General features: G+C 41.7%; 1 protein-coding gene across 1 annotated transcript in view; it reads right to left on the minus strand.

The window, feature by feature from the left end:
- Positions 1-3033: 3033 nt before the first annotated feature.
- BMP5 (bone morphogenetic protein 5) overlaps positions 3034-19807 on the minus strand; it is a 788226-nt gene continuing 771452 nt past the window's right edge. Inside the window, exon 7 of the mRNA XM_078647972.1 lies at positions 3034-3738. Coding sequence (XP_078504098.1) covers positions 3589-3738 — 150 coding nt within the window. The 3' untranslated portion in view covers positions 3034-3588. The remainder of the gene's footprint in view (positions 3739-19807) is intronic.

A 19807-nucleotide genomic window follows, 5' to 3' on the forward strand; every position in this document is an offset into this window, starting at 1 on the left:
AGCTGAAGGATGAAGAGAGCTCCCCAGACAGTGGAAGTGTATTGCTTGCATTCCTGTGGCTGGGGTTAGAGATCTGGACACTAACATGCGGAGAATGGAAACAGGGAAACCATCAGAAAATCCTCCATGAGTACTTTGTTAGACATGAGCTGCTGACCTGTTCTTCCTAGAAACTGCCATGTAGTTAATGATAGGGGTGAGATGTGGGACTGAAGTTTCTATTGCTCAAAATGAGGAATATTCCAGGTCAGGCAGAGAGATGTGTCTGTCCCTGATTTATGCTTCAGGAAGGCTGATGATAGGTGCAGAAACCTCACACTTCGTTGTGCCCATATTGTGAGAACTCCTGCCTAGAGACAGTCTTATAGCTGCCTGCTGTGGTATGCATCACTTTACACAAAGGCTGTATCTGAAGAGTAATCTGAGAAAAACACTGGAAAGAGAACCTCTCAAAAATGGTTCTGAAGTTTGAGACAGTGGTTTCACTACCATATAGTAACTCGTGTACAAATGACTACCTAACATCCCCATTTTTATCAAGTTCCAAGTTCTTCAGGACTAAGGATGGAAGTGCTCCACAGAACCATTAAAGGACTTATGACCAGGGCTGCTGTTTTTCTGGCAGCTAGTCTCCCAGAGGAGAGGGCACATCATGTGTCTGCATGTTCTGCTGGAGGAGCTGAGGGTCTGCCTTGTACCTAGAAGTCTAGCTGTCTTCTGAGAATGGGAATGAGTCTTTATGGCCCTTCAGGAGGAGAGACTCTCTAGAAGGCAAAGGGAAGCAGGTTCCTGGCATGGGAAAACCCAGAGATGCTGAGCTGTCCAAGAGAGTCCACAAGGGATTTCCTATGCTGCAAGTGGGTCTCCAAGACTCTGAAAAGACCTGTACCCCAAAGACCACAGGTGATGTGGGCTGTGATTTAGTACTGCCACCTCTGATGGAATGAGAAGCTGCAATGGTGCTCCAAAAGTGCTGATTGGCCTGAGAAAGTGGCAACTGTCAGGAGCGCCGACCTGTTTCTGCATCAGCTTGGATAAGGGCCACCACTACCTTACGAGGGTATTTGTCTGAACCTACCCTGATGAGTCCTGCAACTGCCTTGTTGTAGAGTTTACCTGCATCATCCTGGGCTAGGGCCACTACTGCTGAATGCTCTAGGATCCCTATATCAAAGCCCACGGAGCTGCATTCATCTGTTCCACCTGAATGCCGTGGAAGGTGAGGACGCAAGCTGCATTAGTTCTCCATCTCAACGGATCAACAATAATAAGCGAGGTCTACTGGTAACTTGCGACTAGGACACAGAACCATAACACGTTGACTCACTGCAAGAACTTGAGTCTTTTTCTGACTGCAACTTAAATGGGGGTAAGATCAAAGGGCCTGTTTTCACTCTTAAAACTGTTGGGAACATTTTCAGTACTTGGTTATATTTCATGCTTCTGTTAAATAATGATGTTGTTGACTACAGCAAATCGGTGAGAGTAGCCTATTGAGTAGAGGATGGGCTGAGTACCCATGAGGGTGCTGGCATTAGCAAGAGTAAACCCTGTAGTCACAAATTATATTGCACGGTATTTAATTCTGCTGCTCGATTAAAAGCACTTTATTTTACAAAAAGAGAAGTACTGGGCTGGAGATTAAGTTACTTTGTCCTTAGGCAGCTTCTTGCCTCTTCTAATACCCCGCGCAGAAGCCTTTGACTGCTCACCTTCATTACACTTAGTCAGCTGTGGAGAGGGTTAAGATTGGCTCAATTTGCAGACTCATAGTAGGAGAAATCCCCAGAACACTGATGGCAAAGAACCTAAACCACCATAGTTTGGCAAAGTTGAAACTGCCTGTCTTATGCCCCCCCCAGACGTGTTCTGGCACGGTGGTAGCATTGCTGCTGCATCTTCGCACTGGCTGAGCTGTCCTGCCACTATCAGACTGAAGACACAGGAAAAATGTGAGGAATCAAGGCCACCCTAGGACAATCCAACTTACTTAAACTGACTCTGGGTTAAGGGGCTGATGGTGGGTGCACAGTTTAAAGCGATTACAACAGTGGCAAATTCATAATTGACTAAGCTGTATCAACAATATATGGATATTAAAACTCTCCTAAGTTATGAAGACAAAAATGTGGCACATTTATAATCACTAGCATTTTGATCATTTTGGCAACCTCCGAATGATATAACAGCTAGAATCACATGAATTGCAATCAGATGATAACAATGAATATGATGAGAAACAGGAGAGTCGGATAGTGACATATTATTAATAACCCTAATTAAAATCTGTAATTGTTTGCAGTATTATCTCGCAGTTGTGCCTGATGCAGCTAATATTAATACGCACATGTATCTTGCTTAGAATCAATATTTTAAAAGTACTCTTATGTTAGAGTACGCTGTGGTATTTTAAACACGTTTGGGGCAGGACACAACAATCACACACATAGAAACATATTTACATATTTAAAAGTGAAGCTACTCTGACAAGGTTTATAGACTAACAAAACATATGTCTTCCTGTTAAGCAATTGTCACCATCAAACACAATACTATATTTCATTAACAAATGAAAAAGGCAAAATGTATGCTATTATCACCTTGATTATCGAAACTGTACTGTCATTTAGTTTTTGGTAACTCACTTTTACATATTACCAGCTAAGTAAAAATTCCTTATATCACATTTAACACGTTTACCAGATTGTGTTTAAACCTGTGTCTGTGTATACATATAAAGTGTATTTAGGCGTTAAAACATGTTGAAGTACTTTGTTCGAGTGGTTTCTGTTTTCCACAACATATTTTAATGGTAAAACATTTTGTATTCTTCTAGGAAAAGGAATTAGCTTTATTTTAGGTTAGTAGATTATACTACAACCTGTTCATGTTGATTGGTCCGGCTGTAAGAAGGACTGAGAATTACCAAAGCTATGCTCACTTTATAACATTTTACACAAACTAGGACATAACACACTCATACAGTTGTACAGCTCCTAGAAAAGAAAATAGTCGAAACAATTAGGCCAAATCTCCCAGTTTCACCTGCCATTTATTCGTTCTGACACAGTTCAACTTTTCACTATGTGTAATGGAGCAGAACTTCTAAAACAAAAATGATGTTTATTCAAGCATTTTCAACCTTCGTTTGTTAGTGCCATTCTCTAAATAAATATTCTATATTAGCTTTCATTGGCACAAAGTAACCAAATGTGTTTAATTTCCCATAACAATATAAAATAGTAACAAGAGTTCTCTGTCAAATTTTTGAAAAAATAATCACAGAAAGATGTTTGTTCAAAGTGTTGAAAACGAATGAAATGGGTCTCTGCCTGACCAGGAACAAATAATCCTTTGAGGTTTTGCACAAGAAAGTGTGGGTTTGTATAATACATTCTGTTAACGTTTTCGTCCAAACAGAAGCAGCTATATACTTTTAAATAAATAACAAGTCCTACTATATACATAATACTGTACACAAGAAGTACACTGGATGCAGTTCAAGGGTGCCGCTGTATCTGCAAGTCTCTTTGCTAAAAAGGCCTGTAAAATAATCCTTAATTTTGTACAGTTTCTCTTTTGCCAGATTTAATGACATCCACAGGATCGCACGACCATATTTCTGTATTTTTTTAAAATGACATTGGAGCTGTCATCAAAGTAGAGTACTGAGATGGCGTTTAACTTTGTTGGTGCGCAACAGGGCTTCGGAACGTGGTCAGGAAACATGAGGTGGACCTGTGAAATAAAAAAAGTAAACAACATAAATGGATCTTTTTAAAAAGAAGACTATGTTTATTCACTGTGGTACTGTGTCAAGGTTAGTAATTTGGATATTTGATTTGTAAACACTGGTGTAAAAAATTCACGGTTCTATAAACAAAAGACGACAAATCCCAAATGAGTAGCGAGTAAACATTCACCATAGAGTAAATGGATGAGTCTAAAAATATGCCGTTCCACAAGAGCAATATTACCTCAGATTTATACATCCTTTATAATCAGTACATTTTGTAAAACAAAAAAAATGCCTATTACCGTTTTTTGCCATCTGACTGAATAGTTTTATATTTTCTCAGAAAGCTTAAAGTATTTTTAGACGTGTTAAAAGTCTAAATAAATGTAATGTATTTGTTATCACGGAGTGCATCGGCCTTTTCTGCTCCCGAATCTCTACTTGGAGTAATATAGTGAATAACCAGGCTCCTGTACTGTTGCTAGAGAGGTACCGCTTCTCAGCTCCCCATCATGCCATTTTTTGAAAGGTGTTGAACCACACTTCTAAAATAGCTTCTAGGTGTATTCTATCGTTCAAAGGTTGTATTTGCTAATACTTACGCTTTTTTAATTGAGTTGAAATGTGTGCCCATATTTTATATCCACAGTGATTTATAACTGAGGTTCATCTTTTTTGGTGTTTGCCTCTTTTTTGTCAATTTTGCATTTATTTGTAAAATGCCTGTGGAACTATTGTTAATTAATAACTTTGGAAAGCTTCCTGTTGCCCCCTGGGTATATGCACCTGGGTATAAAAATAAAAAGCATTACTAAACAAGCATTTACAATGCAATAGGTCTCGCATTTGCAAAAGTAAGAGCTATTGGCATTGTAAATGACAAACCTTTTATTTATGAGTTGGTTTTGAAAACAGATAAATAAAGGGCATTGTCATTTACAATGCCAATAGCGTAATCTCTCGCAAATGCGAGACCTATGGCATTTGCAATGCAATAGGTCTCGTATTTACGCAAGTTTGAGCTATTGACATTGCAAATAACAATGCGTTTTATTTATGTTTCAAAAACCAAAACATAAATAAAAGCATTGTCATTTACAATGCCAAAAGCTCAAACTTGCGTAAATGCGAGACCTGTTGCATTGCAAATGCTTGTTACAGCAGGGCATAAATAGCAACAATTTGTCGAACTCCAGCCATTTTGGAAGCTACCAACACAAGGGTGTCTGATTTCTGGCGAGTTATAAAACAATTAAAGCCACATTGCTATAGCCCTTTGTTATCTCCAACCTGCTCAGGAAGCTTCAAAGGTTCCTACAGTACAGTTTCTGGGGTCTCAGCCTAAACACGGATAAGATTCAGGCACACAAAAACACTTATATGGCACAACGAAATGGAATGGCAACCCCTGCAGTTGCCTGGTAAGTAATGCCTTGGACCCTGGCACTTTTTTATTTACAAATTTAGCACTGAATTACAAATACGTTGTGGGTGAAGTGGGATATGAGAGGAATAAAAACAGTACCTCTAGTGCCTTTTTAAATACAACACTTTGGAGCACTTTTATGAATATTAAATATCTGCTGTTGGTTCAGCTTAGTAGCTGTAATGGCGTTCAATGTACTGACCCCGTAAGCATAGAAGGCTGAACAGATTTTGAGGCGATGTGAACCTGTAACTTTTAGATGTACATGAATATTAAAATTACTGACCATTTGCGCAGGCTACATTTCTGGAAGTGCAACCATAATAAGTTTGTTCCACCACTACTAGACACAGCCCCCATACCTAATGAAGATAGCCTCCCCTGACCCCCCAAATCCTCCAAAGAATCTATAAAAACGTATCTCTAAAAACTTTTTTTTTTTAAAAGATCACACTAACCATGTGCCACCATCTGAAAGGATACCTCCCTGCAACCCCTTGCTTTCATTTGTCCACCAATACAATCTATACACTTTAATCCCGTTTCAGCTGAGAACACGCACCAGAAGGATGACAGAAACCCTGACCGCCAAGTGATAATATGGACAACTATTATAGTCAAATAATGTAAGATGCTGCTTCTTGGTAGGCTGCCTGGAGCACCTTACACTGCAGAATATAAACAGAAAAGGCATGTGTGCACCATACCGTGCTATATAATAAAAAATGAAAATTAGGGAATGGGCTATAGAAGTGCACTCCCTTCCTTCCGAGTAGGAAAGTGATGGTGCAGAAACACTGGTATAATGCCGTAATACTTCACAATTAAATGCAGTTACAAGGTAATTCCTGCAGAATGAGGAATACCTGTGAAGATGAATTTTTTACCAAGCGGAATTCCAAACAGTATTTTATTTTTTATAGGGATTAATGGTAGGAGGTAAATGTGACAGATGTCCCGGGGGCGGGCATCTGACAGGACTAGATAAGAAAGGAAAGGAAGCTGCTTTGTGGGTAAGTATTACATATCCCCCCTGTGCTGGTATGGGGTGAGGCAGGGTCCAGTAAACAGAGCAGGGCTTCATTGTATAACAAGTTTGTAAAGTTATAAAAATATTAAAGTTACATGAATTGTTGTGCGGTTAAGTGTAGTTAAATGTAGCAGCACGATCTGAAAATACAGCAGTTTAAAGGAAGGCATATGGGACAAATTGTATTTGGGACTAAAATCAGCATTTTGCATTGGAAGGGGCAAGAGAGTCATGACTTCATAGGGGAGGGGTAGAGTAAATACATACTTGTGGGCAAATCAATGCTAGCAGGAGCCTATAGCAGGAGTTATAAGCCCTGTATGAAATGTCAGCAGAGGGGAAAGAAGGATAATAGAGGTGGGGGGTGCAGCAATGGGAGTTTAGCGTCCCTGGGGGCTGACAGAACAGAGGATACGGGAGGCTCCATTTCCAGGAGGGGGCCTTGGTGCCTGGATCAGGGAGGGATGCTGTGAGGCTCTGCCTCCCCTCATTTCTTGGCTCAGCTGCTGCAGGAAGTATGTGGGGCTGAAAGTGACACTGCAGTGAATAGTGCCTGATCTGTTTAGGTCTGCAAAAACATTTTATATTATACTTTTTTATCATTGAGCTGATTAAAAATAATAAACACCACAGTTTTTTACAGAGCGAACTTGACCTTACGGTATTGGGCCTCTTTACATGAGCAGCAGTTACATTACACAAAGGCAAATTAATTTTTTGGGTACAAGGAGAATCATATGATGTCAAGCAGACGCCAAGACTAACACTTAGCTTGCCAGGTTTTAACTAATCACACCACATCCTTTCTTACATTTAAGCAGTAGAAACATTGGGAAACATAGCAATTAGAACTCAGTGGGGGAATAGCGTGCTTTTCATTCATACATTTGCACTGCAGCAAACAATGTGGGTGACAAAACGCAGCTTTTAGGTAAACATGTTGCTTTACTTTAATTGCTGGATCATCCAATACAATTGACAGATTTTGGTTGTAATAGAAGAAGCTCCGCACTTCAGGTGTTCCTACTATCCTGCCACAAGACTGAGTAGGTGAAGCCCGCTAACTGCGTAACAAGTCCATTACCAAAACACACTTGACAAACAAGAGGAAGGGCCCATCATCTCTCATGAAGAGGTAGAGAGAGTGCCTCATTTGTGCTGTACAACTTAAACAAAACACTTCACCTGTTCCCTGAGCCTCTGCACGAACACTGCTGCTAGAGCTGCAACAAGAACCGGTGCATAAGGTAAATTGTGACAATGGTAGGCAACAATTCCATGAACGCACAAACGTACGGTATTAATGTAAATGCACACTCACTGGCCTTGCTTGCCCTCCATCTCTTCTAGTGAGGCACAAATACCGGGAATACAGCAAAACACCGCAATCAAGTCAAACCACGTACGGCGGCACTGGCAACAGCAATATTGAGAACAGGGCACAGACTTCGCTGTGTGCTGCCCATTCTGGCAGCTGTGTTAATAGCAGAGGGACTGCTCCGTCCTGGTTTAGGGCCAACTCACAGCAAGTGGTTGCATTTCTCATTCTTAGCATAACTGAAGATGAACGTGTCTTGCAGCAAACTTCTGAACTACGCTGCTCAGCTGCGGCACCACAGTCTCCCATGTTAACAAACGTTAGTAGCTCGCACGCACATCTCACAGTCACGGCGTGCAAGAGTGCGTGATGATGTATTTTTTTTGGCTCCCTGATGAAGGCTAAATAGCCGAAACGCGCGTAGTAACACCCTAACCTTTAGCCATGTATTTTAATGCAATATACTATACAGCACCACGAATGTAAACCGTAAATAAGTTATCCATTGCGTTAACCATTGCGACAAATATGTATAACTATATGCTGTTATAGAATAGGACGGAGACCATACAACAATGAATGTATATAAAATATATTGGTCCCCCCCCCTTTTTTGATATATGATTGTTTAACAATAAAAAATAAAAAAAGTTATGAAACCTAACTGTACCGTACACGTTTTTGCTGATTTAGTGTTCCTTTTCTTTTGTCAGTAATTATCCGCCCTTTTATCCTGTTCCTAATTATTGTACTGACACACGGTCACATATCCCGAAATTAGGAACTCTAGTCGGGGATACCCCTTTCCTTTTTTGCACATATTTTTTTTTTTAATTGAGCTGCAGACATGTCCTGGCCGGGCTGCTTGAACCTAGTCCGCCCCTGGCTGCAATCATCCACAAAATAAATGCAAGGGCTTTCTTAACATGACCGTTAAGACTTGCCTGCTTCAGGTTTTGGAGCGAATGTTAAAAACACTTACTGACCGCTCATACAAACGGTCGTCATTGTCCCTCCTGCACTTGGAAAGTGAAAATGGGCATGGTGCGCTGATTGTAAGCGAAGCATGTTGTTGTGCCAATAAAGAAAACAAGCGCGCGCCTCCATGACTGCCACAAGCTGCGAGACAGCGGGAGGGGTGCGGGAACAAAGAGAATGGGAACATGGTCAACGGGTGGCGTGCGGGAACAGGAAACTAAAAGGCAAGAAGTACACTGATCTCGCTATGAAACAAACAAGTGGGATTACAATCAACACAAATCCTATCTCGTGAGTCATTGTAGTTACATCAAAGCTCAGCGAACAGCAGTGACTATAAACTAGCAGCGGCAGATGAAGTGATTCGCCCACAATCACGGAACATTACGTTAAAGCCAACACTTCGAAACTCGGCAGCTGGTGGTGGAAAATAAACAAGGAAGTAGTCCCAAAATGAGTAGATAACCCCGAGCAGCGGAACTAAACTGTAGTTGGTCCATGCTGCTTCCTGCAAAACGGAAAAAAAACAAAAGTAACATTTCGGACCACCAGCCAATCAAGTCAAGTCAAGTCAAATGATCTTTATTCGGATTAACAATATCCATAAAAGTACATACAAATAAAATACAATTTAAAACAGTTTACAAGCGAATAAGTTGATAAGAACAAATTTATCAAAAATGGGTTTAAGCAGCATGTATCATAAAGTGCGAAATGCCTAATGTACAGTACAAAATAGATAATAGGGGAGAAACATATTCAATTGGCAACTCAGACATAAAATTCATGTTATGTTCTCCCAGGGATCATTTGTCTCAATATTAATAATCAGCTAAATCAATGGTCAATTTACAATAAAATAAATAAGTGCAAATAGTGCAAAAAATGCCAAAATACTAATATCTATTATCCAAACTCCAAGCATGACCTCGATTTCACACATCTTTTTATAAAGCAACTTACAATGTATATCACTTCATCGGTGTGCAACATTTGGAGAAATTTTAATGCGAGCTTAAAGTCTCTAAGGTTATATTTACAAAGGGTCGGCCTTAAATATTGACAGGTATACAATTTATAAAAGCCACAAAAAAAGAAGAAGTGCAATAAACTTTGTTTCCCGCCCTGAGAACAGGGACAGTCCAAATCTTCCAATTTTTTATTGTAGCCGAGCGGGAAGCTGAGCAGATTTACTATGCTTCCATCCCGAAACCTGAATAAAAGGCTCCGATTCCACTTTCCTATTGGTTTTGACAAGTATCCATAAAAATTATTCAAATCAGTTAAGTTATCACAACTTGAATCAATAATGAGCTGATAGTTGATAACACCAGGTTTAGTAGACTCAGATCGTCGTCGATCCTCTTTATATAAGTCAAGTAAAGCCCGTTTAATACTACTCTTATGGGCGGGTACAATAGAATTCGGGGAACTAAACAAAGAACCCTGACCCACACTCTGCAGGCTATTCTTAACTGCATTTAACCAAGGTATGTGGTGGGCGTTATCACTTGACAGACAGTCAGATATTATACTGCGCGTCAAGGACGCTGCTGGATTTAACCATACCTTGATCCAAAAAAGAGCAGGCCTAGACCTAATGAAATCAACAATGTAAGACAATCTTAGTTCATTATGACAAATAAGTGTGGAGGCGCATGGGACTCCCCCCAGCACCCTCCTACAAAATCTATTTTCCTCCGACTGCAGACCGTTACTATTACAGTATCCCCACACTTCAGCTCCATATGTCCCAGTTGGACGACATTGCGTGCGGTATATACTAAGTAGGGGTGTTATCACATCTGCCATTTTCGGTTGTCGGAGGGATAGAATTGAATTAATTGACTTGCCAATTTTATTCCTCGCATAAGCAGCATGTGGCTGCCAAGAGCTAGAGTTGGAAAAAAGCAACCCTAAATAGGGAAAAGTGCTAGTGCAGTTTAAAATATTATTACCAGATTTAATTGATGTGACATTGTACTTTTTTGGTCCGCAGTTCATGATAAATGATTTTTTAAAATTAGTACTTAAACCAAGGTCGGACATAAACGCAACAAACCCCGAAATTAGAATGCGTAACGCATTCGGGGTTCGCCCCATTAATACTGCGTCATCCGCATAAAGTAAGGTAGTAATGGGGGAGCCGTTTATAATTGGAACGTCCTTGGTAATTTTACTCAGAGTGCTACTCAACCCATTAATATATAAAATAAAAAGCAGGGGGGCGAGTACACAGCCCTGTCTAACTCCTCTGCTAATAAAAACATCATTGGACAGATCGCCATCATTATTAATCCGTACTCTAGCTTTTAAGTCCCTATGTAACTCAGACAAAAAATAAACCAAAACGGAAAAAAAACAAAAGTAACATTTCGGACCACCAGCCAATCAATGTGCTACATAAAAAGAGCAATGCCAGATTTAACCAAGTCAAGCAAAAATACAAATATAAACACAATGGGTGGAGTTTCACCCAACATACTGATTACTTGATGCCTCGGAGAGGCAGCGCATGCGCTGCCCTATGCGAGACCGAAAAATGAATTGATTGCATTACAACGTGGTTCACCAGTGTGCCTTCGTGGTGCAGATCTCCTTGTGATTTGTATACCTCGGTAATCGTAATCTGGTTCACGTCTTGTAATGAAAGATTCAGTGGCATATTGATCCTCTTCAGGGGTATTTTTGCGGCTTCGCGCATGGCTATATTTCATAATGATATAGTCAATTGCAGTTTTCGCAGCTAGTTCCTAATATTTAATCTGGTTTTATTAATGTCAAAAACCTATTTGTTACTCTCTAGTTTTACTCTGCAAGAAAGTGGATTATTACTTAGGGTAGGCCCACCTCAAGCAATAATAATACAACTTGTCAAGGTGAGCCTCAAAGTCAAACTATTCTTTATGGTTTCAGCAATACAAATGTTAGCCATACAATAAAATAAAACAATTACAATGGCAATTAAGATAAGGATAAAAAAATACTAATTTAATAAAAGCAGTTCATCAGCTTCTGGTGCAGAAAAACAATTCCAAACCTCTAGTAGAAGCAGTACCCAAAATACTTATAAAGGCAGATGCAAAACGAATTGAATATTGTTATCGGGCCCAAGCTACAATAAGGAAGTTGCAGGTAGTACAGAATTCGGCTGCCCGGATCTTGCAAAATCTTCTGAAACATCACCCTGCCCGACTTGACTTGAATACTCTTCATTGGTTCCCGGTGGGAGAGAGAATTACATTTAAATCACTGTGCGGCGTCCACAGGCCCTCGATCATTCGTCCCTTAGTAGCTCCCTACTTTACTGGTAGACGTTTGCATTCTTCCATTGCAAATCTGGTTACGGTGCCCTTAGTTCAAAGGGCAAAATACGGAGACCGCTCTTTTGACTTTTAATTCAGCTAAACTCTGGGACAGCCTTTCTATCTCACTGCAATCTGAGAACAACTAACTCCTCGGTCGCAAATCATTGAAGACCTGTCACTTCCAAAACCGTTCATATTAGGCCCCTTCGATCTGTCATGTGTTGCACTATCAGTGCTGGGAAGCCTATGGGTAGCTATGTGCTTTAGAAGTATTTCATAGAATTGAAGATCATGTGCAAGTAGTCAATTAAATGGTAATAAACATTAAATAAAAGTGATTCCTCACCTTCTTATACCAAAATGACATTTGAAGCATTTAGGAACATGTAGTGACTTAGGCATATGTAACAGTATTGTGGCAAATTTCATCAAGGTTATATGGATTTTGGTTTTCATGTTGGATGGTCTTTGTGGACAGACAGCTAAAATGCATCAGTTGACATTTAAAAGAGTAAGCTAAAAAGTAATTAAATAACATCCATTTGTCTTGAAAAACATGGACATATAATTCATTCATCGAAACGCGTCGACGCCAAATTTAGTACACAATCCGGCTACACAGGCATGTTCTAGGAGTACCAACTATAAAATACTCAGTTCAATGCTTTAGACATTGTTTTACGACAGATGTGTAAATTCCAAAGACATATTGTGTTTGTCTATGTTATTCTTACTCTCTTTTTATTGTGTTTGTTTTTTTGCAAAAACCTTCTAACAAATATTGCTGTTTATATTCATTGTGAGGGATCATGTACGCTGATTGTTTGTTTTACTTTATTTTATAGGTGACTTTTTATGATTAATAAATGAATTTGTAATTTTTAAATTTTGATTATACTGTTCATTTCCTAGCTTCCTATGGTTCAATCTTTCGTGTTATGGGTAAGTGAATTGGATAAATGCAATACCTGGCTTGTATGTAGTGTCCTGATCGTATGACGTGTGGAAAATATTATTCCGTCCAAAGGAATTTACTATTTTTTCACTGTACAGTGCCCTACTCCTTTGGCGTAAAGGGGGCGCTCTTTCTCCATTAGCTCGTAGTAGCAGCCACTGTCAGTTCAAAAGGTAATGGCAACAGATCACAGCAGAGGCTGCCATCCTTGGTCCTCAGACAAGAACACAGGTAGTTAGAGTCAGAGCCGCCACACAGAACGGAGCAAGTTCCTCTCAGCTTCTGATCCCCTTTTGATCATGTGGTGATATGTTTCATGTCGGTCACATCACATGAAATGGGAGAGTGGGTCACAGTGGCATGACAGACAGCCTTGGGAGCACTTCTTTTTCAAGGCATGAGGACTGTTGTAGGGGTACTTCTTGATCATGGCAGACAGCAGCACCATGGGCACACTGCTCAGTCACAGCAAAGCAACCCACTCTTGGCACCGCAAGGAGACTGGCCACAGCAGTGTGATGGTAACTGTTCAGCTCCTTTGTCAGTGACTACATCAAGATACTCTTTTTAGACTTCTGTAATATTCATTTCTAGACAAGATTGTTCTGAAGGGTAACTACACAAAGTCTGAATGTCTGAATGAGAAAGAATGGCATTTTACTATAGTTTGAATAAAGACTAATAGTAGACTTTCTGCTATCAATCTAGGGTTTCCCTACACTGTCGGAAAGTCACCAATCTGCATTATTTCGTCGGTCCTATTTAGAAGTGGCAGAAGACTCAAGTAACATAGTTACTATAGGTCTGTGCCATCCCCTTTGTTCTGAGTATTGATTTCTCTTTTGGGCAGCTATCTGCATTATAAAATCTATGAGAGCAGTTCATGCTGCGGGCCTGTTAATAGCCAGTGATAAAGCATCTGTAAGATCCTCTCAGAGTCACTGATAGAAGGCCGCATCATATGCCTTATCAGTCCACGAAAGCTCAGCACTAAGAATTAAGAAAAAAAGGTGTCCAAATGGTTTAGCCTGTTAGTCTGATTAACAATCATCTAATGAGCAGCAAATCAGCAATGTTGCCCAACTTTAATCTTTAGTATTTCAATATGATAGTTTAAGATACTTCTTTGTCCTGTTGACTGGAAAACAATATGGCTCGGCCATAAGGTGTAGATTACATTGTGCTATAAAAAACTAGAACATTTCCTGGATCTCCAAAAATTATTTCGGGACGTGTAATATTAACACTGGGGTATGTGCATAGGAACTACATTCTGATTTGTCCATCAGCAGACACCATTACCATCTCCACTAGCACTTTCATTCACAAGAACTGCAGGTTCTTTTTAAAGCTGAATACATTTTGTCCAAAAAATCATGAAAGAGCTGCTTCTTGTCCCGAGCATCAAGAAAGCTAGGATTGGAAGTCGTTCATTTACCTACCTCGTGGCCAAGGTTTGGAAAACTCTGCCTTCAAGCTTTAGAATGGAGGACAATTGTATGAGTTTCAGGAAAAACTTAAAATTCTATCTTTTTCCCTAATCTTTATTTTAGCCATTTTAACTCATTCTCTCTAACCACTATGACAGTGCTGGGAAGCCCGATGTTCTGGTAGCCATTCACTTTATAAAACTGGTGCACAGAATAGTATCATGCTGTTTCTAGTTCCCCCTGAATTTCAGCAATTGCATTAGTCATAGCCTGCAAAGGACTGGCCTCAGGGTGCATAATCAAACTAATTGGGGACTTGCAAACTGTCAGGGATCCACCGAAGTGCCAATCAATCCCAAGCTGATCCCTAAAGTGCCCTAAACCTTGAGTTGACACTGTAATGTACAGTGTAACTGCAGAAGGGAAGGAGTTATGAAAGGGAAAACAAACTGGGCCAGTTGCAGAGGGTAGCACTGGCTCGTGAACCCAGGAGTCTCAGAGTTGAATTCATCAAAGATGCAGACTGCATCACTTCAGAAAAGATACACATTGAGTATAAAATGCCCTATCCTTATTTCAATACATGTTTCTCAGTAATTAGTTCATAGTCTAATTCACCTGCCTCATCGAAGTCGAACTTCATAATGAGTCCAAGGAAGATCAAGAACCATCTTTCGTTCCAGAGAAGGAGACGGCGAATCAGAAAACAAAGCCGAGTGAAGGCAGGAAATGGGCATGCTTGTAAGAGGTGCCCATGGGGAGGAAAGGGAGAATAATGAAACACGGGGGCCTCATTTATGAGGTTTTGCCGTAGGGCAGCGCAGCAGGCCTTACTGCTACACTTCCCTACGGCAACCGAAAAGGGCAGGAATGTGCCGTATCGATAAGATACCTTGTTGTGCCTAGCTTACCCCTCCTCAGGGGAGGCATACAATTTCTCGTAAATCTGGGGCAGTGTCAAAAGGCCATGGATGTTGTTGGGAACGCCCCTAGCAACAACCATTGCACCCCCCTATTACGGAGAACACTGCTTTAAAGAGACCGATATTTACGAGGCAGCATTAAGCCCAAAAAAGTGGCTTAATGCTGCCTGATAAATATCATGCAGGCTTCTGCAACATGGAATGTCACAAAAAGTGACCTTCCGGAGGCACAAGGAGTCTCATAAATGAGGCCCAGGGTATGGAATGGCAGTATGCGAACTGAAGCAACAACCAGAAAGCCAACGTATACACAAAATGGTAGAAGACAGAGACCCTAAGGAATTGTTCAGTCTTGTATTATTACTGCCAATGATGGACCCGATGTGCCCCTACAAAGAGAAGCTAAACAAAGCTAGGTGTTATCACTTACGAACGCCCTTAGTCTACAGTCTCTAAGACTCCATTTCCAAGTTTGCCACATAGGCCATGATTTATTCCTCCTTGTGATCTGAGTTGATCTTTTGCCCTGCAAGATATTACCTTATGGTAAATGTAGGTAACAACCCCTCTGAGTTTTCTCTAGCTGCAGGAATAGCTTGCATATCATGCTAAGGGAAATATGTGGGCGGGTACATTGGAATGTGAATGGTCTGTTGAAGTGGACCCTGACACCAGCTAGTGGTATCCATGCGTCGTTCTAACAATTATAAATAAAAAATACATAAGCTAAAACTATTAAACACTAAGCAGCAGAAAATCTTTGATGAAATGTAGAAAGCCCATTAGCTTTTTACGTGATCCAATGAATGCAGAATTAAAGGTGAGGCACTAAATAAAATGGAAAGACAAACGTTAATGTAAGCGATTATGTACGAGTCCACGTATTAACAACATATCACCTAGGCTAAAAAGAAAATATTAAGCTGCAGTTTAGTCAGGGATTATCTAGATATAAGTGAAGTAATTGTAGCAGTTCGACAAAGTTATTACAAAGAATACTTGAATTCTTCACCCGAAATTATAAATTCCTATAGACATCTTTCACGTAGGATTTTTAAATGCTATAGTCATCACATTGACTTATTGAAGTAGTACTAACGTAGATAAAAAGCAATGTGTCTAGAGAAGATATGCCTTATTTCCAAGTATTGCTCGCCTTGTAGAATCTGAACAAGCATTAATGAAAAGAAAAAAATGTGAATTACTACAAAAGATACATAACCTTTACCTGAGCAAGTATCCTGCAGGTAATGAAAATGGAGACAGAGAGCTCGAGACTAAAATGGGAGCAGCTATCTAGTTTAAATCTGAAGATTAAACAGCCTAGATCAATTGCCTCTGCACCTCTTGCATGTGGTCTGTACATGTAGTAGGTTACATATGTTGTGCATTTGCCAATGATGTTTTTTTCCCTTGCAGAAGCTTTTTGATAAGATCCGTCAGTGTATATGAAGGAATAGTATGCAGTACCTCCCACCCATGTATGTGTGGTAAGTCAAAGCATATGGGACACTACAATAGATAACCCAAAACATGTACATGCAGTCTCACTAATTTCCAGGAAAGATCGGAGGGAAGCATATTCCTGCCAAACCTCTACTCAATTGTTCTGGCTGCCACTTAACCACCAGGCTCACTTTTAATATCGTCACTGTAATAGTGTGCCTGCAGTTCCACTACATCAATCCTTTTTGTCTTAAGAATTAAACAGAAGTACCTACACCCTCCGCATATAAGCATGCATTATAAACACATAAGCAGTGAACTATCGTCCATCATCATGCTTAGCATAATAAAAAAAAGACGCTGAAAAAAACACTGCTTCAAACCAACCAACCAATGTCATCTACAAAGATGGCTTGCAGCCCAACTACCAATTCAGTTTCCAAGCCATTTCAGCATAAAAGAGGCACACGTAAACGAGCAGGATGATGTATGACATATTCGGATAGGTAGGTAGATGTTGATACAACTGATCGCAGAAGAGTGAAACAGATACTAGAACACCACATGTACTTTTGAAACTAGGGTCTAAGCTGGTTCCAATACTTCATGACATAGATATTTAACGATTTGAGGCCACAGCTCCTCCACTGCCAAAGTAGTTTTGGGTGTCCACAGGGATGGATCTTAGCTCTCGTCTTGTTCAGAGGTTACATGAACCTACTACGCGTCAGTCTAAAATCTCAGTTATAGCATTGCACCAATAAAAAAGTGCTTATCTCAGCTACAAACCCGAATGCAAGAGAACTTTCTTCTACTAAATCCCCAAAAATAGAATCCCTTTTCCTGTCAACCTCACTTCAGAATTCCCTAAATAGGTACGTTTTTTCACACAACTGCAATAGCAACAAATGCTTTAGGAGTCACTCTTAGTCTGCTCTCACTCTTTGTCCCTATATTAACACAGTGGTGAAGACCACAAAGTTTTACCTTCACAGTCCTAAGAAAGATCCACCACTTCCTGTCTCTCTATCATGTCCAAAAGGACATCCGTTCAATAATTTTCTCGAGACTTGATTGTCCATGGCCTACACCAGCTACCCATCACAGCAAGAATTCAATTTAAAACCTGTTGCCTTGTCCATAAAGCTATTCATGACAGCACACCTTCAAATCTAACAGATGTTCTCATGGCGCTTTTGGGGGCCTCGGAAGTCATGAAAACCTATAAATGTAGATTTCCACAACACCGAAACAGTGCTACTCAGGAGCGGCCACCACAGCTTTGAACCCCCTATCCCCTAAACTATGAGTGCACATCGCATTCCAGAAACTTAAGGCCTACTCATTACCTCTACGTCCCTCGTCCTCGACCCAGTCATCACTCATGAGGTATTCCACACACGACAGGAAACAAAACAGGAAACGCTTTCTGACTCCACCCACCCTCCTCTCAGGTGCTATAATACACCCCACCACCAGAAACAAATCCTGTTTTGTTTCCTGTCGGTTGGATGCTGATGGGTGACGCTTGGGTGAGTGCCGGGCACTTACCTGCTTCGGTTGTCCTGTGGTGTTCCTCCTTTGCTGGGCCCTGGGGGTGCTCATGGACCTACGTGGGACCTTTTTGGAGGCAGGCTGCTGGGCTTCCTGCACTTCGCTCCTGGCGGGGACCCTGGGTTGCGGGGCTTCTCGGGTCCCCGTGGTTTTACCCCTGGATCCTGGACTCTTCCTTGTCTCCGCGCTCGTGTGGGCTGTTGCCCTCGCGCCCTGCCCTTTGCCGGTCACTGGGGTATGGGCCATGTGGTGGAGCACTCGCTTTCCTGGGCGGTTGGTGGCGGACTGGCTGCCCGCGTTCTCCGGTCCTTTTGGGCGGGGCGCGCTCACCTCCTGGCTCCGGTTCCGCCCCTCCCTTCGCGGGGGCCGTTTCTTCCTGTGTTTGTAGCCGCGTTGTAGGGGCTGGACGCAGGATACCGTTCTCGTCCTCGGAGCCTCATTTTTGCTTGCGCGGGCACCCGGGTGGGCTCCGGGTTCCCTGGCTTCCTTCCTGGATTGGCTGCACGGGTCCTTGCGATGACGTCATCGTCTCCTTTCCGCATTGGTGACTCGGGGTGTTTTCCTTCGTCGGTGCTCCTGGATGGCTCGTTTTTCTGCCGCCTCCTTCTACTTCCTCGGTTTCCGAGGGGCTGCAGCTGTGGGGTGAGTGTTTTCCTCCTATTTATGGCGGGATTTCGTTTTCTTTCTTCTGTACCACTTGTGAGAGTTGCTGTGTTGCTTTGCTGGTTTGCTGTGTATTTGCTGTTCATTATGGGGAAACACCATAGGAAGAGAAAGCATGTCTCTCCTGTTGGGTCATCCTCTTCCGACAGTGGTGATTCTGCCCCTGCTGGTCGGAGTGCTGGTCTAGGTGACTCGAAGAGGCTGAAGCTGCTGATTTTGGAGACGCTGTCCGAGCTCCAGGCTTCAAAAAAGGGTGCTGGGGGTCGCTCGGAGTCCCCTGCTCACCTTTATTCTGATATCTCCTCCTCTGCTTCCTCTGATGAGTCCGCTTTGGGTGCGGTGGATCTGCAGGGCAAGTACATTTCGAAGGAGCTGTTGCCTGATGTTCTTGGTCATGTTCGGGAGAATATGGGCTTCCCTGAGGTTTCTGTGGCCAGTACCTCCCAGGATGCTGTTCTACCGCAGTTTCGGAGGCCTGTGTCTTCTTCCATGCCCATCCACCCCTTTGTTATGGATGTCCTTCTTAAGGAGTGGAAAGACCCGGACCATATTTCTTTGCCCAGGTTCATGTCGAAACTGTATCCTTTGCAGGATTCGGAGGTTGCCCTGCCTGATTCGGTGCAGGTGGACTCTATTGTTGCTTCCCTGGTGGGTCGGCCTTCCATGGCTGATGATAATATCCTGAAGGATGGAGTGGATAAGAAAATTGACTCTGCTCTAAAGAAGTCCTATGCTGGCTCTCACCTGGCTCTTCGGTCGGGTGTTTATGGTGCTTATGTTGCGCAGTCTTTGTTGGCTGACTTCAAGACTTTGTTTTCTACTATGCAGGAGGGGGGCACTTGTCCGGAGTTGCTGGAGTCTATGGAACGTCAATCGGAGTTCCTTTCAGACATTGCCTTTGACTCAGTCCGGGCTTCTGCTCTGTCTTGTGGTTCCTCTGTGGCTGCCCGTCGGAACTTGTTGCTGCGGGGTTGGAAGACGGATGCGGCGCAGCGTTCTATGGCCTTGCGGTTGCCATTTTCAGGTACTCTTCTTTTTGG

The sequence above is a fragment of the Lissotriton helveticus genome, chromosome 6, assembly GCF_964261635.1.
Source record: "Lissotriton helveticus chromosome 6, aLisHel1.1, whole genome shotgun sequence".
Taxonomy (NCBI): Eukaryota; Metazoa; Chordata; class Amphibia; order Caudata; family Salamandridae; genus Lissotriton; species Lissotriton helveticus.